The sequence below is a fragment of the Tiliqua scincoides genome, chromosome 8, assembly GCF_035046505.1.
Source record: "Tiliqua scincoides isolate rTilSci1 chromosome 8, rTilSci1.hap2, whole genome shotgun sequence".
Taxonomy (NCBI): Eukaryota; Metazoa; Chordata; class Lepidosauria; order Squamata; family Scincidae; genus Tiliqua; species Tiliqua scincoides.
In genome coordinates, this window is record NC_089828.1 from 44,778,070 (window position 1) to 44,799,154 (window position 21,085).

Consider the following 21,085-nt stretch of genomic DNA (forward strand, 5'->3'; position numbering starts at 1 on the left):
TCCAAGGTGGGTGTCGCAAACTTAGGGGGGTTTGGGGTGCTCAGAGTTCTTGGTTCTCGAACCCTACAGCCCTCAAGGCCCCCCCGTCCAGTAGTACTGCCACCACCCTGTATGTGCCAGTGCCTCAGTCCAGGGAGACTGAGACTCAGTCCAGGGACACTGATAGAGGCTTAACTCTATCCCTTGCAGGCACTGAGCTCTTTTTCCAATTAAAGCTTCAGTACTCAAGTTACTAGACCTCAATGAGCACTTGGTAGCTTGCTGAACGGCTAGGCAGGATTCTGAACCTTTGTCCCCAACAGGCAATGAAACAACTTGGTAAAAGAGATTTTAGTTCATTAAGTACATAAGGTTACATAAGGCAGCAAATGCTAGAGGCATAAACATCTAGGAAACATATCAGCAATAAAATAATAAAGCTAGCTGGCTATCTCTATTAATCCCTATTTCTCACCTGGGTCAGTTACTCTTGTAGATCTCTTAGCTCCAGGCTACCTGTGAGACCAGGTGCCCGTGGTGGACAATGGAGCTCACAGCATGCAGGATGTTGCACCCAAAAACTCTGCCCAAAAAGAACTGGACACACCCCTTGGGGCATTCAATAGTATACTGCTTATGCTAATAGTACTGAGGTGACCTCATACCTATTTAGGCTGTCCAGTCAGAAACTTTTGAGGACAGAACCTTCTCAGAGTGGGTCTGGTTGCTAGCCCTCCTAGTTCTTACCCCTCTCAACTGGAGATCCATAGCTGCATTCCATTCCGCTTGATCAGGCGCCCCTCAGTCTACTGAGGTGTTAAACTTTCCAATGGGTTGTAATTCTTGTTGTCTGTCCTTTCTGGCCAGCAAAGGGGAGACAACAATCTTTTTGTTTGTTTACTCACATTCTTGCAGCTAGGAACTGCTAGCCACTTCTCTGTTACTGACTTAGTTTGGTTCAGGCTTCACATGCTAACCTAGGCCTAAACTGTACACATTCATGACAGTGAGTTACAGTGTTGCACAGGTCGTTTAAAAAAACAAAAACCCTCTCACAGTGGAGGAGAGTGTCCTCGGACAGGTTCCTTCTTCCACTCAGTCTAGAACAGGGGTGTCCAAAGTTTTTGGCAGGAGGGCCACATCATCTCTTTGACACTGCATCAGGGGCCAGGGAAAAAAAGAATTAATTTACATTTACAATTTGAATTTACATAAGTTTACATAAATGAAACTATTAAAGATGAACTTATTTGAATGAATGCTTGCAATAGCTCAAGGCCAATAAAAGGCCTTGCACAAAGCAAGGCTGGCCTTTCCTTTGCTGCCACTATTGCATCACGGACATGAAACAGCAAGCCGTGGAGGAAGCCCTCATCCCACAGCTCACGCGGGAGGTCAAACAGTTGCCCTCACACTGAGAGCAGCTGCGTTGGGCCAGTGCAGGCTCCAACAAATCTCTGGAGGGCCAGAGGCTCATTGGAGACTGGGGGCTCCCTGAGGGCCACATTGAGAGGCCTCAAGGGCCGCATGTGGCCCCAGGGCCAGGGTATGGGCCCCCCTCTCTAGAAAGACGGGGCTATACAAGTGGACAATTTTCCCAACAACCCATGGGAGGAAACCACTCTTTGTTCCAATCCTGTCTTGTTCTGAGGAACAGGACTTTTGGCAGAACTTCATCACTGCTTGACTAGAAAAACTTTTCATTGTTTGGAAGATTTTCAGACTCCTCTGGTGCTAGAGCGAGTGACTAGGAGTGCCAATTGTGTGTGTCTGGAAGCCTCCAGCCTCCAAATTTAACCTGCTGACTGACTGGATTGCCTTGGGCATATCTTTCTCACTCTCTCTTGACCTCAGATCCCTGGTTTGCCGCAGAGCTGTGGTAATAATGACCTACTTCTGCAAGGGTGTGCCAGGTTTTGTGCAACAATTTGTATTTCTAAATGGTTCCTTGCTAATTCCCTGAGAGTGTCCCCTAGCAATATTAACCACCCCATTGGGGCCATATCCTGGGGAACAAAAATGCATCTCAACCATCAAATTGCATGCCCATATGCTGAGACTGAATCGATAAACACTCTAAGGGCCAAGTTCTAACCCACTTTTCAGCACTGGCATGGCTGTGTCAGTGGGACGTGCGATGCATCCTGCAGTTGGGGGCCACTCACAGAGGCTTCCTCAGAGTCAGGGAATGTTTGTTATCTCGGAGCTGCGTTGCCCTTATCTTGGTGTTGGAAAGTGGGTTAGGATTGCACCCTAATTTTGTTTGATGTACTTTGTGCTGATTGGGTAATAGAAAACCTTTTAACTAGTCTTAGCCCTGGACATTTAGCCCTGTAGACTTCCTTGTCTACATGGCAGTCTCTGTCTTTCAGTTTGTGTTGCACATCTGTTAATTTGTTCTGGATGGTAAGCGGTTTCACTGATCAAATCTACGTAACACTGTATACATTTGTGGGGAGGGGGCCTGTGTGTGAAATTATATATGTTTTGAATTTGTAAAAGTGCTGATCAGTTTTCATATTTTGCTTCAGAGATTCCATCTAATGCCGATCTCCCTCCCCTACCCAATGTGCATATTGAGTATACACAGATTACCTTGGTCAGCCCAAACAACCTCCAAGGCCTGGCACTTCCTGGAATAATCCAACAGTAGCCTGAAGCATGATGCTGGAGCTAAAGGTCCCTTTCAGAGACATTTATGCATGCCCTGCACACCTGGCTGGTACAAAGAGTCTAGTATCTCTTGCCCCATATTAGTGGAGGAACCAGATCCGTATGCAGTTTACTACCTTCATTGAAAAGAGCCACAGCAACCTGAATGTGTGAAAGTTTTAAGCCCATATCAGAGGGCACAGAGAGGGGTTTGGGACTGAGGTGCTTGTGTACCGTGCAACCTAACTTGCTTCTCTTTCCAGGAGGGGGAGTCAGCAAACAGAAGCTGATGGGCAAGTCCAGTAACAGAAAGTCCAAGTCACCAATCCCTGGTCAGGGCTATTTGGGAACAGAACGGCCTTCTTCAGTCTCGTCGGTGCATTCAGAAGGGGACTATCACAGGCAGACTCCGGTGTGGTCATGGGAAGACAGGCCCTCCTCAACAGGTGAGCAGTGTCAAGGGGAGAACAATGAGGGAGGGGGAGCTGCTTGAAAGCAGTGGGCCAGCTTCCAGATCCCCCAAACTGGGTTTTCCAGCAGGGTGCAGTGATTAGTGTTGGACTAGGGCCCAGGTCAAATCCACACTTAGCCATGAAATTCACTGAGTGACCTTGGGCCAGTCACAATCTCTCAGCCTAGCCTAACAAAGGGTGGTTGTGAGGATAAAAGTGAGAGGTGTGAGGAGAGTTTTTATGCCATGTTGAGCTTCTTGTCAGGAAGATATACATGCAATAAAGAAAATAAAATTCAGATTGTAGTACTAGTTATTGTTCTCTTCAGTTAAAAAAAATGCCTGACATGATAAGTAGAGGGAGCATTTCTCCCATGTGCTTCAGTCTGCCAGAGAGGGTTTGGTGGTTGAGGTGCAAGCAGTCTGCACATGACCATGTACGTATGCACGCCCTGATTCCCATTCAGTTACATGAGATACAGTCCAGTGGAATTCACCCTGTACAAGGCTCACCAAAGTAAATGGGACCGGCATGAGAGACTGGGGCTGCAGTTTTCAAACTCTCAGGAAGTTTGAAAACCACAGTAAGTCCTTGCAGAGGAGGGGACGGAGGCGGCGGGGCGGGGGGAAAGCAGCGACAGGATCCCCAGGATTGTGTTGCTCAGGGGGGCTGCAGGGACTGGGATGCACCCGCCAGTGCCTGCAGCAGCGTCCTGGGGTGCGGGGAGCCCTGCGCAAGCATCTGCAGGGCTCCCCAGCCTTGTGGAAGTGGAGTGATCGCACTCCACCTCAGCAAAACCGGAAGTGGAGCGTGATTGCTCCACTGTTACTTGCTGCAGGCTGGGGAGCCCTGCAGATGCTCGTGCAGGGCTCCCCACACCCCCAGGACGCTGCTGCAGGGACTGGTGAGTGCATCCCTGCAGCCCCCAAGTGATGCAGTCCTGGGGGTTGGGTCGCTGCCTCCTTGCTGCCCCCACCCCTTAAGGGGGCAGAGGCCAGGGCCTTCAGGCTGGGGCGTAGCGACGCCCCAGTTTGAAAATCACTGGGCTGGGGGATAATGCCCCACATATTGGATTGGCCTCCTGCTGCCCACAGTGGTGCCTGCAGTTTTGGGCAACCACCTTCCTCATGCTAGGGCTGCCTCCCTGCAACTTGGAATGAGTATAAGTACCCTCATTCCAAGTTGCAGTGGATAGTTTGCAGTCCAAGTTGCAACTATAGTTTTCCAGTTCTGGTTTGTGTGCTCGTCAGACTCTGCCCTCTTGTGGGCATAGGTAAAAGCACACCAACAGTAGCCACAGCTCAGATTGGCACTGCCCTGGAGTCTCAAAGGGAAGGACTCAAAGGGAAGGGCAGGTCTCAAAGGGAAAAGAGATGCAAACCTTGTGATTGGCCTCAGCTCTTTAAGGTGGTAGGATTGGGGAAATGCACTTCTGACTACAGCAAATCAATTTTGTGCCTGCAGGATCCACCCAGTTTCCATACAATCCTTTGACGATGCGCATGTTAAGCAGCACGCCTCCGACTTCAATTGCCTGTGCCCCACCGCCCGTTAGCCAGGCCACCTCTCACCAGCCCAACAGAATATGGGAGCGAGAGCCTGCACCCCTCCTCTCTGCACAGTACGAGACTCTTTCAGACAGTGATGACTGAACAAGGGGAAAGAGGACTTTTCTAGAGGAAAAGAAATAGTTCTGTAATGGGGTTGGAAACCTGGTGTGCTATAATGACCTGTGCCCAAAGACTTTCCAAGAGAGTAGGGGCCATGGAGGACTATGAACTTAACAAGAACATGTTTGGGAGTAATCCAGTCAAGACTCCTTCCTGCACAAGCTGTGTGTCGGAAGGCTGGCACTCTGAAGATAAATATGTAAAGAGTTTTTTAAAAAGGACATATTCCTGAGCGACATCTTATTTGTAAAGAGAACCATAGCATAATGTCTTTTAAAAGAAATCATTCATATGTAAATAGAGTAACTTTTTCTGCAGTGGACTTTTTTCCTTCCCTTGATAGAGTATCTGGTGTACTTATGTTCAAATCATTGCATAACTTTTTGGGGTCATTTTATAATTTTTTTTAAAAAGCGTTTTCTCAAGTGTAGAATGTTCATAATCCTTACAGCGCACCCCACCCAGGAGATCGCCTGTGCATGCGCTCATTGAAGTGAATGGGCATGTATGCAAGTCTTGTTCCAGGCGAGTCGCGCCCCAAGTCATTCTGTGCACATAGCATCCATGCCTGGTCTGTGCGGTGCTGCACTTCAGAGGTGGCACTATCCTTTTTCGCCTAATTCTAGACACATTTTTTTTCTTTCTGTGGTTGCTCAAGATCTTGTGGAAAACTTTTTTTTTTTTAAACTGACCCCTTAATTCTATACATTTTAAACAGTCTCTGGTCTGCTGGAATTGCAGGATCTTTTCTTAATGATTCTGCCACACTGTAAAATTTTTTCCATCATCGGTTTCATTCAGCAACACTGTGAAAATAATATTGCATGGGTACATAATGGTGAATTTCTCTGTCTCCGATACACAAGTGTATACATAGCAGTGAGAAAAGGGAGTGTTCCTTGCTCAGCCACACCTAACCACTTGAATGGTGCCCCAACCAAGAAATTCTTGCTCACCCCCCACAACCTCTTGCTTCTGTGTTGTCTGCCACTGTTTTGCAGTCAATTTTTGCTCTTTAGTAAGGCAGCCATAGTAAATTGTTTCCCCAGTCCAAAAGGCTCTAGGTCAGCATTAAAATTCATTTTAACAAGAAAAATGCAGCTAGATAATAATTTTTTTCTTTCCTGTTTCTATTTTCTACATCTGTAAGAGAAGGCTACTCTTCCCCCTCCATTGCTCTCACTACAACTAACCTGAAACGATTCTGCATCTTGTTTGAGTAAATCAACAAAATTGGAAAGACGCTGATACGTGTTTTTAACCATCGTAGCAATTGGACTCTGAAAATGACCCTTGATCCATGGATCCTTTTTTATTTTAAAAACTGCTTAAATTTTTTTGGAAGTACTTGATTCTGCAGGTGTATTTGGATTGGCGTTTAGGGCTCTGCACGATTTGAACTTGCTGATGAGGGGGAAACCACACTGGAGAACTTTGAGAAATGAGAAGCAACTTGGTTTGCTTTACGATGAGAGTGCAATGCCTCTTCCCTTGAAAGGTGACCTCTTGTGTTCAGGATTTATGTGGTAGACTACTTGAGGTGTTACTTGATAGAGGGAAGCATTGAAAACTATTGGTGTTCCAAATAAGGCAGCTGTTTTTCATTTGAACAGTTCCAGTTGGTGATGCAGAATTTGTGATGCAGAATTGCTACAGAACTAGCTTTAGCCATTTCAAGATGTCTTGTAACTCATGCTTGGATATTGCTGTCTTTGGTGAAATCCTGCCCATAAGTAGAACAAGTCAGCAGAGCTTTGAAATTGTCACTGACGTTCTGTTAACGTTGGTTATAGTGACGGACTTTCACTTTTTTTTTTAAAGCTGATCATTTCCCCAGCCAATACTGGATGATAGCTAGTTGAGAAATCTAGCTTCTTTTGACTAGTTCAGCAAGGTGCTTTTTTTCCCCTTCCACAAGCTGCTTGCCTTTTGGCCACTTGTAGCAAAAGACATGCACCTCCCCCCTTTCAGAAAAAGATACAATGAAAATCTTTAAAAGGAAGATATTTAATGAACAGCAACATTGTTGGACTTGCTAATTCTGTTCATGACATAGTGTCTACACAAGAAGCAACTCTATTGTGCTTTGCCTCCCAAAATCTTCCTGACAGAAGTTACCTGGTGTCATTGTATAGCAGCTGCAATTGTATTGTAATTATTGTAAATTGGAGAATGTTTAATTTTGTTTTCCCTAATGCCAGCACCCAGAGCCAAAGTGGAGATTTGTGAGAAAACTCCAAAGGATTTGGGGAAAAAATTATTATGGCAGGTTGTCATGCAGGAAGGTGTCTGTTAATCATTGTATCCAAAATAACTGTATATGGTTTAGGTTTTTATTTTAAAGAAATGTTTGATTTCTGATCAATGCTTTTCATCTTTGATATGTTCAGTAATACTCATGTACAGGTCTCCTAATTTGTGGGGGAGGGAGCAGGGAGCAACTGAAACCCATGCATCATTAAAAAATCTTTTGTTCACACCCATGTTTTGAGTAAGATGGTGACTTCTTCCATTCAGACCAATGAAATAAAAAGGGGATCAGTACTCCATACGGATTCTGCAATCTGTCTTGTTTCCCAGGTAGAAAGTGAAGGGTGATGTGTTACCAAAGGAGCTGTGTGGAAAATTATTTAATGAAGATTTCTCTTAAGAGCACAGGATGACCAGTTCTGTTCCTTCTAATAAAACAGTGGAAAGCAGCTTCTGTTGATACGGAATCTTTAAACTCGTTTGCAGATCAGTGCCACGCAGGAAGAATGCCTAACAGACTGGGGAGAGCAAGCACGTCCAATCAAACAGATTAAAAAAAGGACATCAAAAATGTGTATCAAAGACACCCTTTTAACCATGGTTCAGTCCTAACAGCTGTGTGTGTGCACCTGACTTGTGGAGGATGAATGTTTTGCACGGTGTATTTTCTGCACTGAATAAGAAATGGGGACTGTCGTAAACTTAGGGAGGTTTGGGGTGCTCAGAGTTCTTGGTTCTCGAACCCTATAGCCCTTAAGGCCCCCCTGTCCAGTAATACTGCCACCACCCTGTATGTGCAAGTGCCTCAGTCCAGAGACACTGAGACACTCTAGGCTTTATCCCTTGCAGGCACTGAGCTCTTTCTCCAATTAAAGCTTCAGTCCTCAAGTTACTAGACCTCAATGAGCACTTGGTAGCTTGCTGAACGGCTAGGAAGGATTCTGAACCTTTGTCCCCAACAGGCAATGAAACAACTTGGTAAAAGATTTTAGTTTAAGTACATAAGGTTACATAAGTCAGCAAATGCTAGAGGCATAAACATCTAGGAAACATACCAGCAATAAAATAATAAAGCTAGCTGGCTATCTATTAATCCCTATCTCTCACCTGGGTCAGTTAATCTTGTAGATCTCTTAGTTCCAGGCTACCTGTGAGGCTAGATGCCCATGGTGGACAATGGAGCTCACAGCATGCAGGATGTTGCACCCAAAAACTGCCCAAGAAGAACTGGACACACCCCTTGGGGCATTCATTAGTATACTTCTTATGCAAATAGTACTGAGGTGACTTCATACTTATTTAGACTGTCCAGTCAGAAACGTTTGAGGACAGAACCTTCTCAGAGTGGGTCTGGTTGCTAGCCCTCCTAGTTCTTACCCTTCCCAACTGGAGAGCCATAGCTGCATTCCATTCTGCTTGATCAGGTGCCCCTCTACTGAGGTGTTAAACATTCCAATGGGTTGTAATTCTTGTTGTCTGTCCTTTTTGGCCAGCAAAGGGGAGACAACAATCTTTTTGTTTGTTTACTCACATTCTTGCAGCTAGGAACTGCTAGCCACTTCTCTGTTACTGACTTAGTTTGGTTCAGGCTTCACATGCTAACCTAGGCCTAAACTGTACACATTCATGACAGGGACCAAGTTCTGCAGAAGAATTCAAGGAAGCCTTAATCTTTTGATGTACACCCTAACCTTAAAGGGAAAGGATGGAGAGAGATGTTTATTCTTACCACTTTTCAGGTTGAGTGGAAAGTTTAAAACACAATTTTAGCTGCCTTTCTGAAGGCAGTTTGTCAAGCCTTGGTGCTAGCTAGACTCTGTGCAGCATTTTGGAGACTGTGGGGGAATGCATACATGCTGGTCAAGGCATGGCCAACAACCATACTATTCACTGTGTTCCTGGAATAATGATTGACAATTTATGTAGCTCCTTTGTGTGGAGGATGCTCCTTATCTGCTCATTTTTCCAGATCCCCAAGCTGATCAATGTCCTTGATAGTTTTACAGTCTTGTCTCTTTCCCCAGAATATGACTTACCCAAGAGTAGCAAAGGGCAGGGGTTTGAGCACCTGACAAGTTTCAAAAAGTAGTGCCATCACTGCATATGGAGACTTCAAGAAAATAGTCCAAAATGCATAGCCCATCTGCTACATGAATGAAGAAATACAAAAAAAAAAACCTCACTGGTAACAGATAGGGTAGGACAAGGAAGAAAAGTATGCATTTGCTCACCAGCCTAGATTAACCATGCTCCTCCCTACTTCAGCACCTGATACATTACCTCTACTCCCCATGTTTCCTACCAGTGGATGGCACTTCAAACAGAAGAGCACTTGGCTTCTGGGAAATTTGTAATTATGGCAGTTTGCAGAGCTGCTGGTTGAAAACTGGGATATAAATTTAACACAGACTCAATTGACTCAGAGCTAAGAGTGTGTTATTGGCCATGGAAATGCTTCCAAGTGTGAATTCCTCCTACTCTTGTCCCACTGCCACGGTTCCTTTGCAAACCATTCTACAACCATAGTCAATTTCAGTTCCCTTTGCAAAGGAAGTGCAACCTCTAGCCTCCAATTTGGATAAATCTCAAGCAGAAAACAACCAGTCATCTTCCAGCTTTGGGCTTTTTTTTTTAATTGGGTATTAGATCCAGACCATAGCTTCTTGCATCTCTTTGCCATACAAAGGCTTTAGAACCCCAGCTTTCTCCCATATTGCACAACCAGTCTCCGGCCTTGCCAGGTGACAGCTTCTAGTTTCATCTGTTCAGGGCTGCTTCACAGCTTAGCAGTTTTTGTGCTTTTTTTGTAAGGCACCACCAAAGGCCCATGCTGCAGAAAGCAATCTACTAACTCTTGTGAAAGTGCCAGCTGGTGAGGCAATGCTCAGTCATCTATCACTTTATCTCTCTCCTGCTTATCTTTTGCAAGTCTTGACTGCTTTTTCTTCTTAGCAAGTTCAGCTAGTTCTTTCCGAATGTGTCGAACTGAAGCACCGTCTCCGGTTTTCTCTGCCTGTTTCAAGGCTTCTTTATATATTTCTCTGGCCTGTGAGAAATCTTCTGCATCCATGACAGTAGCAGGGAATGAAGAAAAAGGGGGAAAAGAACATGTTAAAGACAGATGAACCTGGAATGCTTAGGTTTCTTGCTGGGGCTGACCAAGACTTCCTGGCACCAGAGTGGCAGGCCAAATGCCACCATTGGCGTAGGTCATACTGAGCTAGATGGATCAAGAGACTGACTCCATATAAAGTTGCTTCACATGTTCAATAAATCATAAAAGTTTGAATTAAAATACTCACAACATTATGGCTGTAAAATAGATGCAGTTAGCCAAAAGATCAAAACAAGTGCTTATGGTATTCTAAGCTGTCACATATGTGCAATGTATGCACCAACTCCTGCCCACATGTCTAAAAAAGCCAACCCAAAACCACCTAAGGTGGGATGCCAAATGCCCCCTCCCCTTACTGCAGGATGTGCCAGCCTCTGCTCCTAACACTCTCCAGTGTTACCCCAGCTATAGTTTCTCCCCCCATGCCCACCAATATGCCCTTTTGCCAACCTTTATGCATTAGGATCCCAGCCAAGTTATTCAATACGATGTGGATCTCTGGGTGCTCCGTCTGGTGGGCCAGTTCCGATGCTTTCTTCACATGTTCATAAGCATCATCATAGTGCCCCTGAGCATCCAGAGCAGTGGCCAAATCATTCATCAGGACTATGGTCTGTTTCAGAAGAGAGTACAAACAAATTGTTGTAAAACCCAAAGAAATTGAAGGGCCAGCTTTCTCAGCGAGTACCTACGCAGGGGTGGCAAACATGACTTTTTCCCCACAGAGCTAAGAGGTGGCGTAATATTGAGCTTTGTGGATCATACTGCACAAGCACTGGAGTTTAGTATGGGGTATGGAATTCAGCATCCATCTTCATTTTTTGTTTATTATTAAGGACTAGAGGCTTAAATTAGAAAGAACTTCAAAGTTCTCTGCACAAATTCCTTGTTTATATACAGGCGTGCACCACTTAACAACCATCCGCTTAAGGACAGACCGCATATATAAAAGTGGTCAAAGCACAATAAAGATAATCTTAATGAGGCAATCACATCTCCCACAGCCTGCAGCAGAGTGTCTGTTTACACAACAGAGAGGCTCTTAATGCAAAGAAGAGACCATCTATCTCCAGTAGCCTGTGCAGCCAGCTAGTGTCTGGCAGGGAGTGTCTGTTTACACAACAAAGGCAACAGATTGGACTGAATGTTCACTTAATGACTTTAGCACATAACAGGGATTGGAGAACATATCCCCATCGCTAAGCGGCGCACTTTTTAACACTAGGACCCCCTTTTTAAAATGACACTATCAGGATCCACCTAGCTTTACAAGACTTTTTTTAAAAAAGGGAGATCTAGAAAGACACAATATTTTTATTTGTTTATTTACAAGTAATTATTTATTTGCAAAAAACTTAATCCATTTCTCATAATGAGGCAGCCCTAATGCATAGTCTCAAGGCTTGAGGGGCTTCATTACGTAACCCAGTCTTCACCTGTCCCCACTACCGGTCAGTAGCAGACTTAAGCCATTTCTGCCCAATGTTGCATATATGCAACAGGGCTTGCAAAAGTGCAGGAGCTCAGTTCCTTGCAAGGCAGTTGGCAACTATCTCACAAAGTACAAGAACTCAGCTGTTTGCAAGACAGTTAGCTGCTATTTTATTTCTGAACAGCCTCAGGGGTTGAGGCAATTGGTTATCTGATCTTTCCCATCACTGGTGTTTTCATTGGAGGCTCTGCGGGATTCACCAAGTGGGTCCCAACCCAGTTTGAGAAACGCTGTTCTAGCCAGTGGATAGACACATCTGCAAATTTGCTCAGCTTATGTAAGAACTTGCAATTTTTTTTTGCTATGCAGCCCTTACCATAATTCTGTTTTCCCACAGTCCTCACCTGGGGGTGTGTCTCTCCGTGAACCTCCATAGCGATCTGCAGTGCTTGCTCATACATCTTCTGGGCCAAGGCAGCCCGGTTGTGGGCCAGGAGATAGCGGGCATAGGAGTCCAGGCTCAGTCCCAGGAGAAGACGTGTGTCAATTCTCTCTTCCTCTGTTGGTGACAAGAGGGACGGATGAAGAGTAGCAGAGCTGCTCCTCTGATGCGATCAGTTTGAAAGAATTACACTCAAGTTTGATTTGTTTAAGATGGACCAAAGCCCTGAAAGAGGCATTACAAAGGATTTCACAGCAGAAGGATAGTGGGCAAGAGACGACCAATAGTTTGCCTGTCTAACTCCTGTACCTGACAAGGCATCGGTGGGCAGGTCCTTCTGCTTGGCTATTTTCTCCTCCAGAGTCAGGATACAGAACTCGTAACCAGCCAGTGCCAACTTGTGTCTGCACAATGGAAGGAGGAAACCCCACCCCAGTACAAAGAACTGATGTGAATCACATTGTTACTGTGCAAGTTACTATTAACCCATTTCTGCCCAGCCCACAGGTGTACACATTTGATCACTGTTGTGCATATGCAACATTGGGCAGAAATGGCTTCATCTCGCTTTAAAAAGTAGGTTTGCACATTAAACATTCCAGTGCAGAAAGCAAGGCAGTTCTAGAACTATTTCCCAAGGTTATTTCCAAGAACTATTTCCAGGCTAATATGCTAGCTTGTGGTACAAATTGCAAAATTCAGATTTGTGGATGTCTTGTCTTGCTTCTGTTTTTCAGAAAGCAAAGAAATTTCCAGTCATTTTTAGTGATCTGGGAGTGTGGCGGAGTTCTTAAGCTGATGTACTCCTATTTCTTTTAATCTGCTACTATGCCAGAGCCAAAGGGTCCAATCCTATTCAATTTCCCAATGCAGTTGCAATGCAGCCCCAAGGTACGGGAACAAGAATTCCCTTACCTTGAGGAGACCTCCCTGACCGTCCTCCAACCACAGGATGCAGCACATGCCCTATTGGCACAGCTGCATCAGCACTAGAAAGCTGGATAGGATTGGGCCCAAAATCAGTAGATGCCACAGCCACCCACAAGACTACAGCCAGCCAAATAGAGAGCATCTTCAGAAGTCCCAGTTAAACGGAGAATTCCCCCAGAACCTAACCAATAAACGCAGCCAATGGTTGAGGGGCAAGACTGAGTTCACCCAGCCACAGGCAAGTAAAGAATTAAAACATTAAAAGGAATTTATTAAAAGTACATATGCAGAGTGAGGTTGCATAATACAGGAAGAGAATCAGGCTTGGAAAATAGTTTTGAATGTTCTGAGCACCTAACATAAAAGCAAAACAATTTCCCCAACTCATCTACTGTCTCACTGTTTGCCAATTGTATTTGCTCAAGTATCAGCTTGAGAGGTCCACTGCATTCTCTGATATCCAGGGATGTGAGTGGTCCTTAAAAAACCTAGTTTTGTTTCGATGCCATCATTGTCCCATCCTACTGGATGTTTTACAACCATCTAGGTATTCCAACCTGCCCTCTGACCAGTCAGGTAGGCCTGGATGCTCAATTGGCTGGTGCATGCATGTCAATATCAGCAGGTGAGCTGGCTGCCTACGTTTCAACAGATAGAATAGGGAAACATCACCAGGTAGATGCAATAAAACTAGCAGGGAGAAAGTGAGAGAGCTTACTGATCCTGCGTAGCATAGATACTGGCAAGCTTGAGGGACATTTCAATGATTGCATTGTCATCCTAGAGGAGGGGGGGGGGGGAAGAGAGAATTATATTAATCAAGCAGGCAAGCATGGTCCACGGCACTGACTCCCTTGCATTCCTCCCCATCATTGTCATGATATGCAAATTGCACAGGACCCTATTCCACCTTTACAGAGAGCCCCACCTGAACTGAAGGAATTTTCATATCAGCAGCTGCTGCTGCTTGGCTAGAAAGAGGATGAAGTGCCAATAGCCACCATGAGCAGCAGAAAAACACTCCGAGAGTCAAAGGCCTACTGAGCCAAAAGGAGTCCACAGAGCTCCTCAGTTGGCAGTCAATGTATTCTGCAAGATCCAAGTATCTAGTCCAGCAGGCACCAAACCCCAGTCCGCAGGCAGGATCCGGTGCCTGGAAAAAGCCATCCCTGTCAAGCATGGAGCTTACCATTCTGCACTGTTGCCTGCTACCTTTCCAGCCAATCTTGTCAGAAAGTTGTGCTGGGCAGCTGCTTCCTCTGCCCATTGGCCCCAGCAGGCTCTGCACCCCGATTTTGGGAAGGAAGCGGCTGCCTGGAGCAACTTTCTGCTGAGATTGGCTAGAAAAATAACAGGCAGCAGTACGGAATGGTAAGCTCCGTGCATGTCAAGGAAGGCTCTTCCTTAACACAGCAGTCCCATGGTTTGGAGACCGCTGACATAGTTCAATAATCACTTTTGATAATTATATCTGGCTTTTGCTGGGCATGGTTCTCAAAGCTGATCCTTGTAGTCTTAGGAACTATCAACTTGGGTTTTTTTAATACTACAGATACTTGCCTATAGTACGTGAAATTTTTGCCAAGTAATCAAGCTCAAATTATCACTTTGCCTTATCTCCGGGTCAATCAGAGGGCAAAGCCTTTCAACTCTGAGAAGTTTCGTTTCTCAGGCGGCAGACAGGCGCCAAGTTTCTCAAGCAGCAGACAGGCTCAGCTCCTTGGAAGCAATTTGTTAACCTTTTATTCTCCTTCCTTCTGCTGCAGCCTGGTTCTGCTTTGCAAATGATTACAAAGCAGGTCTGTTTTTTGAAACACCAGGATGGGAATCCTCCTTTCCATCTGAAGCAGGTTACAATTCAATGCACCCTTACTCAAGAACAACACCCATGGAAAGCAGTGGGTCTACTTCTGAGTAAAAAGGGTTGCAAATATATGCAGCTGCATTTCTCTTCTGTGAATTGAATTGCACACTCCCAGTTATGTATTATGGGTTGTATGTTGTACATAGAGCTTCTGGCTTAACACACCAGACACCTTAAAGGTGGATTTGATTCATGGTTCTCCTGCAGTGGTTCCCAACCTTTTTCACTTGCATATCCCTTGGCAGCCCATTTCCATAAATTGTACCCTTCATATTAGCAAAATGTTTGTAATTAATAATACAAGCCCTCATCTCCTCTATATGAAAGTCCAGACTTCATGTATTCATCACAGTGTTTTCTCTTTTTATCTGTTTGAAGAACAGAAGACTCTGCCTTTGCACTGTTTTGTACCAGAAGTGTGCTGAGAAATCCTGGGTGATTGATTACTTTCCATATTATGTTTCAGCTTTTTTACTGTGCTGGTTTTCAGTCACTGGTTCATACATGAATTGATGACCAAAAACTAGCTATTGGTGGGGTAGCCAGCTAGCTACCTCCCTTCCTGCCTTGCTGGTCCTTGCTAGGCATTCCTGTCTTGCAAGGCATTCTGGAGCATGACCTGCCTTTTTCTACCATTATTCCATTCTTTTTCCAGTACCCCTAAAGGTCCTGTTGAGTGTCCCTGGGAGTACATGAATACCAGGTTGGGAACCACTGTTTTACTAGTATGTTGTTTACAGTGCACTTACTCTGATAGTGCTTACAAAAAGGTGATGAAGACCAGAATTTAAAGAATAAAAATGTATCTTATGATCGTTTACTATATTTTTAATAAATTAGAGACTACAGTTCTTAGGTAACAATTAATGGTGGGTTATTTTTCAGGATCCAGCCTCGAGTAAAACCAGACAAAACTATAGTCAGACACCCCCCTAAGTTTAACCCCCAATTTATCTGAGGGTCATAGAAAATTCTATGATTGTTGGCTCAAAACCTGCCCTCGACTTATCTGTGGGATCAACTTGTGGGCGAGTATAGGTGGTGCATCAGAGATTTTCTTCTGCTGAATTCTGTGTATTAGGAAATATTCTGTAGGTTTACAACTTTGGCTTTGCCACTGTGAGAACTAGAACCTTTAAAAAAAATTGAGGCAAAAACTTCAGGGTTTCTCCCCTTCTTTCTAAATCACCTCAAAATTCTGCACCACATAATATAGATTAAGCATTTGCAAACTCCAGAAGAAATCTGGGAATTCCAGAGAAACCATTTTGGGACAGATTCCTAGTAGAAAAGAATTCTTACTTGTTGCATGCCTCCAGCCAGCAGAAAGCTCATTGCTGCCTTGAAAAGTTTTTCTGCCTGAAATGAGACAGTGAGTGGGTTGACATAGTCAAAAGAAATAGCAGCACAGCAGGAGGTGACAGTTGGGGACTTCACAGAGACAGCATTCCCTGGTACCTGTTGTGCATACCATCTTCTGTGTCTTACTTACTTGGTCCAGCTGCCCCCTCAAGAAGGCTAGATTTGCCATCTGAAAGATACCAAATTTTAATTTATTTAATATTTATACCCCATTTGTCTCCATAACAGGTATCCAAGACAACTGATAACAAGACACAATTAAATGTACAATAAACACATCTTTTAAAAACAAAATGTAGGAAAGGTGAGCGATAAAAGTCTGTGCCGGGGACAATCATGGAAAATGTCCATCAACATCTACTGCTGTTGGGACTCTTCCAAATGAAGGGTTTGTTCAGGAAAAGACTTGCTCACTCCTTACTTTGGCTTCAGAGGTTTCACAAGCCATTGAGCACACATTTTCACCAAAAGGGCGAGAGACTTGCTTTTTAAAAACAACATCTTAAAAAAGTTTCTCAAATCCTTCACTTGCATGGTATGATCTCAGAACCGAAACTTGATATGATGTCACCTGATTGCAAGATTCTGAAGAGTTCCTGAACTCACCGTGTCATACGTGTAGATGATGGCCGCCTTGTTGTCTGCTTTGTGAGAGAGCCGAGCGGATTCATGCAAGATCTTCTCAGCTTCTTCCAATTCTCCTTTCATGATGTTCAGCTGAAAAACAAGAAAGAAGAGAGAGAAAACCAGATCAGAACTATCAAGTGTAGACTGGCAAGTCTGGGGAAAGTTCCGCCCCTCCCCATGGGACCATGGAGTAAAGGGTCAAAAGAACTTAAGGAGCATCATGCTAATTTAGTCCAAAATTCTATCTGGTTCAGCAGCCTATTTCTCAAAGTGGAAAACCAGATGACTCTGGAAAGTCCACAAGCAGGAGTTGAAGATATAACCGCCCCCCACCGATTGCTCCCCTGCAACTGAATACAAAGACTGCAATACAAGGACTGCAAGAATTATGTACTGCAAGGTAAAGCAATGGAAATGGAGGGGAAATGGATAAATGGAGGGGAAATGGGACAAAAACATGCAGGGTCCAGATAAATACATGAACTTCAGGAGGGGGTGGGGGGAATGCAACCTGGCCATCTTGAAAGTTAAGATGATCACATGACATATACATTCTCTTAAATGAAAATAATCCTCACTGTAACTTGCATATTTCTAGCCTACCCTACCCCAAGTTGCTTGGGGCAGTGTACATGCTTCCCCACTTTTTCTCAAGTCAACCCTGTACTGGTTCGTAGCTTAGTGGTAAAGTGCGTGCTTTGAATACAGAACGTTCTACCTTCAGTCCCCACAATTGCCAGATATTGCCAGTACAAACTTGATTCTCTCCATAATTCTCACATTTGTTTGTGTCCTGCCCTGTCTCCAATGATCCCAGGCCATTGATTTTCCCCAACTCCCGTCCCATCTCTGACACAGTATGACGTAGACTAGGCTAAGGGCCCAATCCTATCCAACTTTTCCAGTACCAATGCAGCTGTGCCAATGGGGTGTGCGCCGCATCCTGCAATGAAGGGGCAGTCACTGAGGCCTCCTCAAGGTAAGGGAACGTTTGCTCCTTTACCTTAGAACTGCACTGCAACCGCATTGGCACTGGAAAGTTGGATAGGATAAGGCCCTAAGAGTGTGTAAGTGGTCCCAGGTCTCCCAGTCAACTTCATGGACCAGCAAAAATCTGAACCCAGGTCCAGCACTTTTAACTATTACACCACTTGCTCTCAATAAGTATCTTTTGTCAAATGCAGGTTCCAGCATCAGATTTCCCTGGCCTGCACCCTCGCTGACCCTAGAGCCTCACCTTGGCTTTCTTCAGCAAGAAAATGATGGTGTCTTCCATCTCCTTCTTATGCCTTTCCTCCTCATCCTTTTCCATCTCCTCATGGCTTTCTTCCACATTCTTTGCTGTCTCCTTGTCGTGGCTTTCTTCCACATCCTTTTCTTTCTCTTTCTCAGCTTCTTTGGAGAAAAGAGAAAAGGCTGGGCAGAAAAAAAAAGAGAGTAACTCAACTCAGCATGGAACAAGAATCTATGACTATCAATCAGCAGTACAGAGAGAACAACAGTGAGGTGTTCCCCCTCCCTAGTGGATTTCCACTGGGGTTGAACACAGCAACTATGGTTGCTCTGGGGTAGTCCCTTCAATTGATGGGCAGACTCTTTGGCCTTGGCTTGTAGAATGAACTCTGCGTCTGTGCCAAGGATCCTTTCTAGGTCCCTTGGACCAGCTCCCATTCCACATCTATTTATTATGACCACTAATGTGTATAATGGTAATAATTACACAGGCGGAAACACATTTTGCTATCTTAAAAGTTAGACCTATTCCAGGGTATATTTGGGATGCTGATTCAAAAAATGGGCATCAGTTTTGCCCTATCTAGCTTTGGAGGTATGGCATAGCCTCATTAGTGAATGGCTCAAGCAGCTTCCTTATGAGAAAGCCTACGCTATGCGTTCCTCATGAGGCTATGCTGTATCTCCAAAACTTGACAGGATAGGGCAAAACTGATCACTTTTGGACTCAGTTAAAACCACCAGTTAAAACCCATCAGTTGAAATTCCTATAAAACCACCATAAATAAAATAAATCAAGTGATGTTCCTCTTATGTTTAGCACAGGAAGAATAACTGTCCCTCTTCACCCCTGCACAGATTTTTTTTGGGGTGGGGGGCTGTTGTTGATGTTTTTCTGCATCTTTTTAGTCTATCTGCCCTTTTGGAACAGGGAGCCATTTAGTTATTAGATTTTCTCTTTAAACTGCTTTATTTGTTTGATGAAACTGTTTGATGAAACTGTTTGATGAAAAGCAGTATAGAAATATTTTTAATAATACAGTAATTACTATGCTTTAGATGTGGAGTGTGGATATGGGTCAAGTACACTATGGCCACAATCCTATACTGTACATACTTACATGTGAGTAAGTCCCATTGAACCCAGTGGAACTTACTTCTGAGCAGACATGCATAGGCTTATCCTGTAAGAGAGGCAGAGCATCAATGCACTGCTACTTGAGAACATAAGAAAAGGTGCCTTCTGCAAGGTCAGTCAGAATCAACAGGCTGGCAATGACTCTCCAAGGGTTTCAAGCAGACCAGGATCTTTTCTTGCCTTGTCTATTATAGACTGAACCAGGAACTATCTACATCAGTATTTCTCAATGTTTGTTCCCTGCTGCACCACACTGCATGGTCCATCTATTGGAAGTATCACTAGAAGTAACTGTTGATGATGTCACTGCCAGTTACTTCTGGGTTGGGAAGCCAGATGTGAAGCGACAAACACCAGTAAGAGGTTCAGAGTGGACAGGATGGCTTTTCTGTGCGCTGTAAAGCAAACTTTGGAGTTGTGCCCGCCGAGCCAAGCCTCCTACTACCATTTGTTGCATTGCTGATCTTGGTGCTGGGCAGCAGGTATCTTGGGATCCCACACATACCACCAGACACCACCTCAGGTACCACTGGTGGTACCTGTACCACTGGCTGAGAAACACTGGTCCACATGCAGAGCGGATGTGCAACCTCCTGATTTTAGAAATGGGCTGTGTCAGAATGCCAGATGCAAGGGTCTCTTGCCTTGCCTCTTGCCTCATCCAACCAGGATGCAGGTCTCTTGTTGTCTTGGGTGCTCCCTGGGGCATTTGGTGGGCCGCTGTGAAGCTGGACTGGATGGGCCTATGGCCTGATAGAGCAGAGCTGTCCTTATGTTCTTACAGATGCTCCACCACTGAGCAAGAGCCCATCCCAGACCTGACATTCTTTCCTTAAAAAGAAAAAAAAATCATATTTCTCGACATTTATTTTCTACTTTTCCATGGTAGCTTCTGACAGCTTTTGGCCAAGAAGTTTTCCTTTGCCATGTAAATAAAAACAGTGCAAATATATATGTCATTTGTCTTGCCTTTTTAAAACATGCATTGTATGGCTGAGCTTCTTTTATTAGGTAGTTTGAAGCTACACTGAAAAGTAAAATACAAATGTGACTTTTTAATATAGATATAAATATATACAGTTGAGCATTTTAGAAGTATAAAAATATAAATATGATCTTTTTAAAAAGGAAAGGATGCAGGTTCCATCCACAGAATTAACAGCCACTTATTAAAAAAATTTTAAGTATTAAAAATTATTCCACCTCAATACAAGACGCGACTCTCCAGCCTAAATATGAGCTGCATAGGTATGCACTGCCCCAGTTCTAATGGCCCATGTGAGCCCGCCCCCTTTCTAAGCCACGCCCATTACCTGGTAGGCTAGCAACAAAGGCTGGCCCACGTGGCTTTGCTCACTCTCTAAGCCTAGCTCTATTTCATCTGATAGGCTGGTCCACGTGACAGGCCACTGCCCACTGCCCAGGCCACGCCCATTTCCTGATAGGCCTATGCTCGTGAGCCCCGCCCACTATCCAGGCCATTCCCCGATTATGTGACAGTCCGGCCCACGTGACAGGCCGCTACCTAGGCCACGTCTCTATTACCTGATAGGCTGGCTCCAAAGGCGGCGGCGGCAACACCCACCGTTGCTTGATAAGCCCTAGTCCGGGACCACCCCCTGTTGTCGCTGGGTCTGGGCCGCGGCCTCGGCTGCGTCAGGCAGCGCCTTCCCGTAGCAACCGCGAGCCGCGGCGCCAGTACTCGGAAGTACCTCAGCTGCGCGGAGAGCGCCATGGCCCCTTTAAGAAATTGGTGATGATGTCACGCGCCCGTCGCTATGACGCCGCCCAATGGAAGAGGCCGGCTCTGGGACGCGACTTCCGCTCGTCTGCAGCGGACAGAGCTGGCCGCCGATTGGTCGCAGGACTGATCACGTGCATCGCGACTAGTTGGCGGTTTTTCCAATCTTTTGGGGGAACCTGCGTCACGTGACTGAGG

The 21,085-nt window shown here is 44.9% G+C and overlaps 3 protein-coding genes across 9 annotated transcripts in view; 2 read left to right on the plus strand and 1 right to left on the minus strand.

The window, feature by feature from the left end:
* NCOR1 (nuclear receptor corepressor 1) overlaps positions 1-7,302 on the plus strand; it is a 120,844-nt gene extending 113,542 nt beyond the window's left edge. For all 7 annotated transcript variants that reach the window (XM_066634789.1, XM_066634788.1, XM_066634792.1 and 4 more), the window contains exons 46-47: positions 2,895-3,077; positions 4,548-7,302. In XM_066634789.1, coding sequence (XP_066490886.1) covers positions 2,895-3,077; positions 4,548-4,735 — 371 coding nt within the window. In that variant the 3' untranslated portion in view covers positions 4,736-7,302. The remainder of the gene's footprint in view (positions 1-2,894; positions 3,078-4,547) is intronic.
* A 2,310-nt stretch (positions 7,303-9,612) lies between these two features.
* On the minus strand, positions 9,613-20,922 carry TTC19 (tetratricopeptide repeat domain 19). Its single transcript, XM_066634797.1, has 10 exons — positions 20,692-20,922; positions 18,013-18,191; positions 16,755-16,865; positions 16,279-16,317; positions 16,089-16,145; positions 13,641-13,702; positions 12,302-12,396; positions 11,955-12,109; positions 10,569-10,731; positions 9,613-10,063 (listed from the first exon to the last, which is right to left on the minus strand). The coding sequence occupies exons 1-10, from the start codon at positions 20,879-20,881 to the stop codon at positions 9,888-9,890; spliced, it is 1,227 nt and encodes a 408-aa protein (XP_066490894.1). The 5' UTR covers positions 20,882-20,922; the 3' UTR covers positions 9,613-9,887.
* Positions 20,715-21,085, plus strand: part of ZSWIM7 (zinc finger SWIM-type containing 7) — a 29,997-nt gene continuing 29,626 nt past the window's right edge. The window contains exon 1 of the mRNA XM_066634806.1: positions 20,715-21,084. The gene's annotated coding sequence lies outside the window, so the exon portion shown is untranslated. The remainder of the gene's footprint in view (position 21,085) is intronic.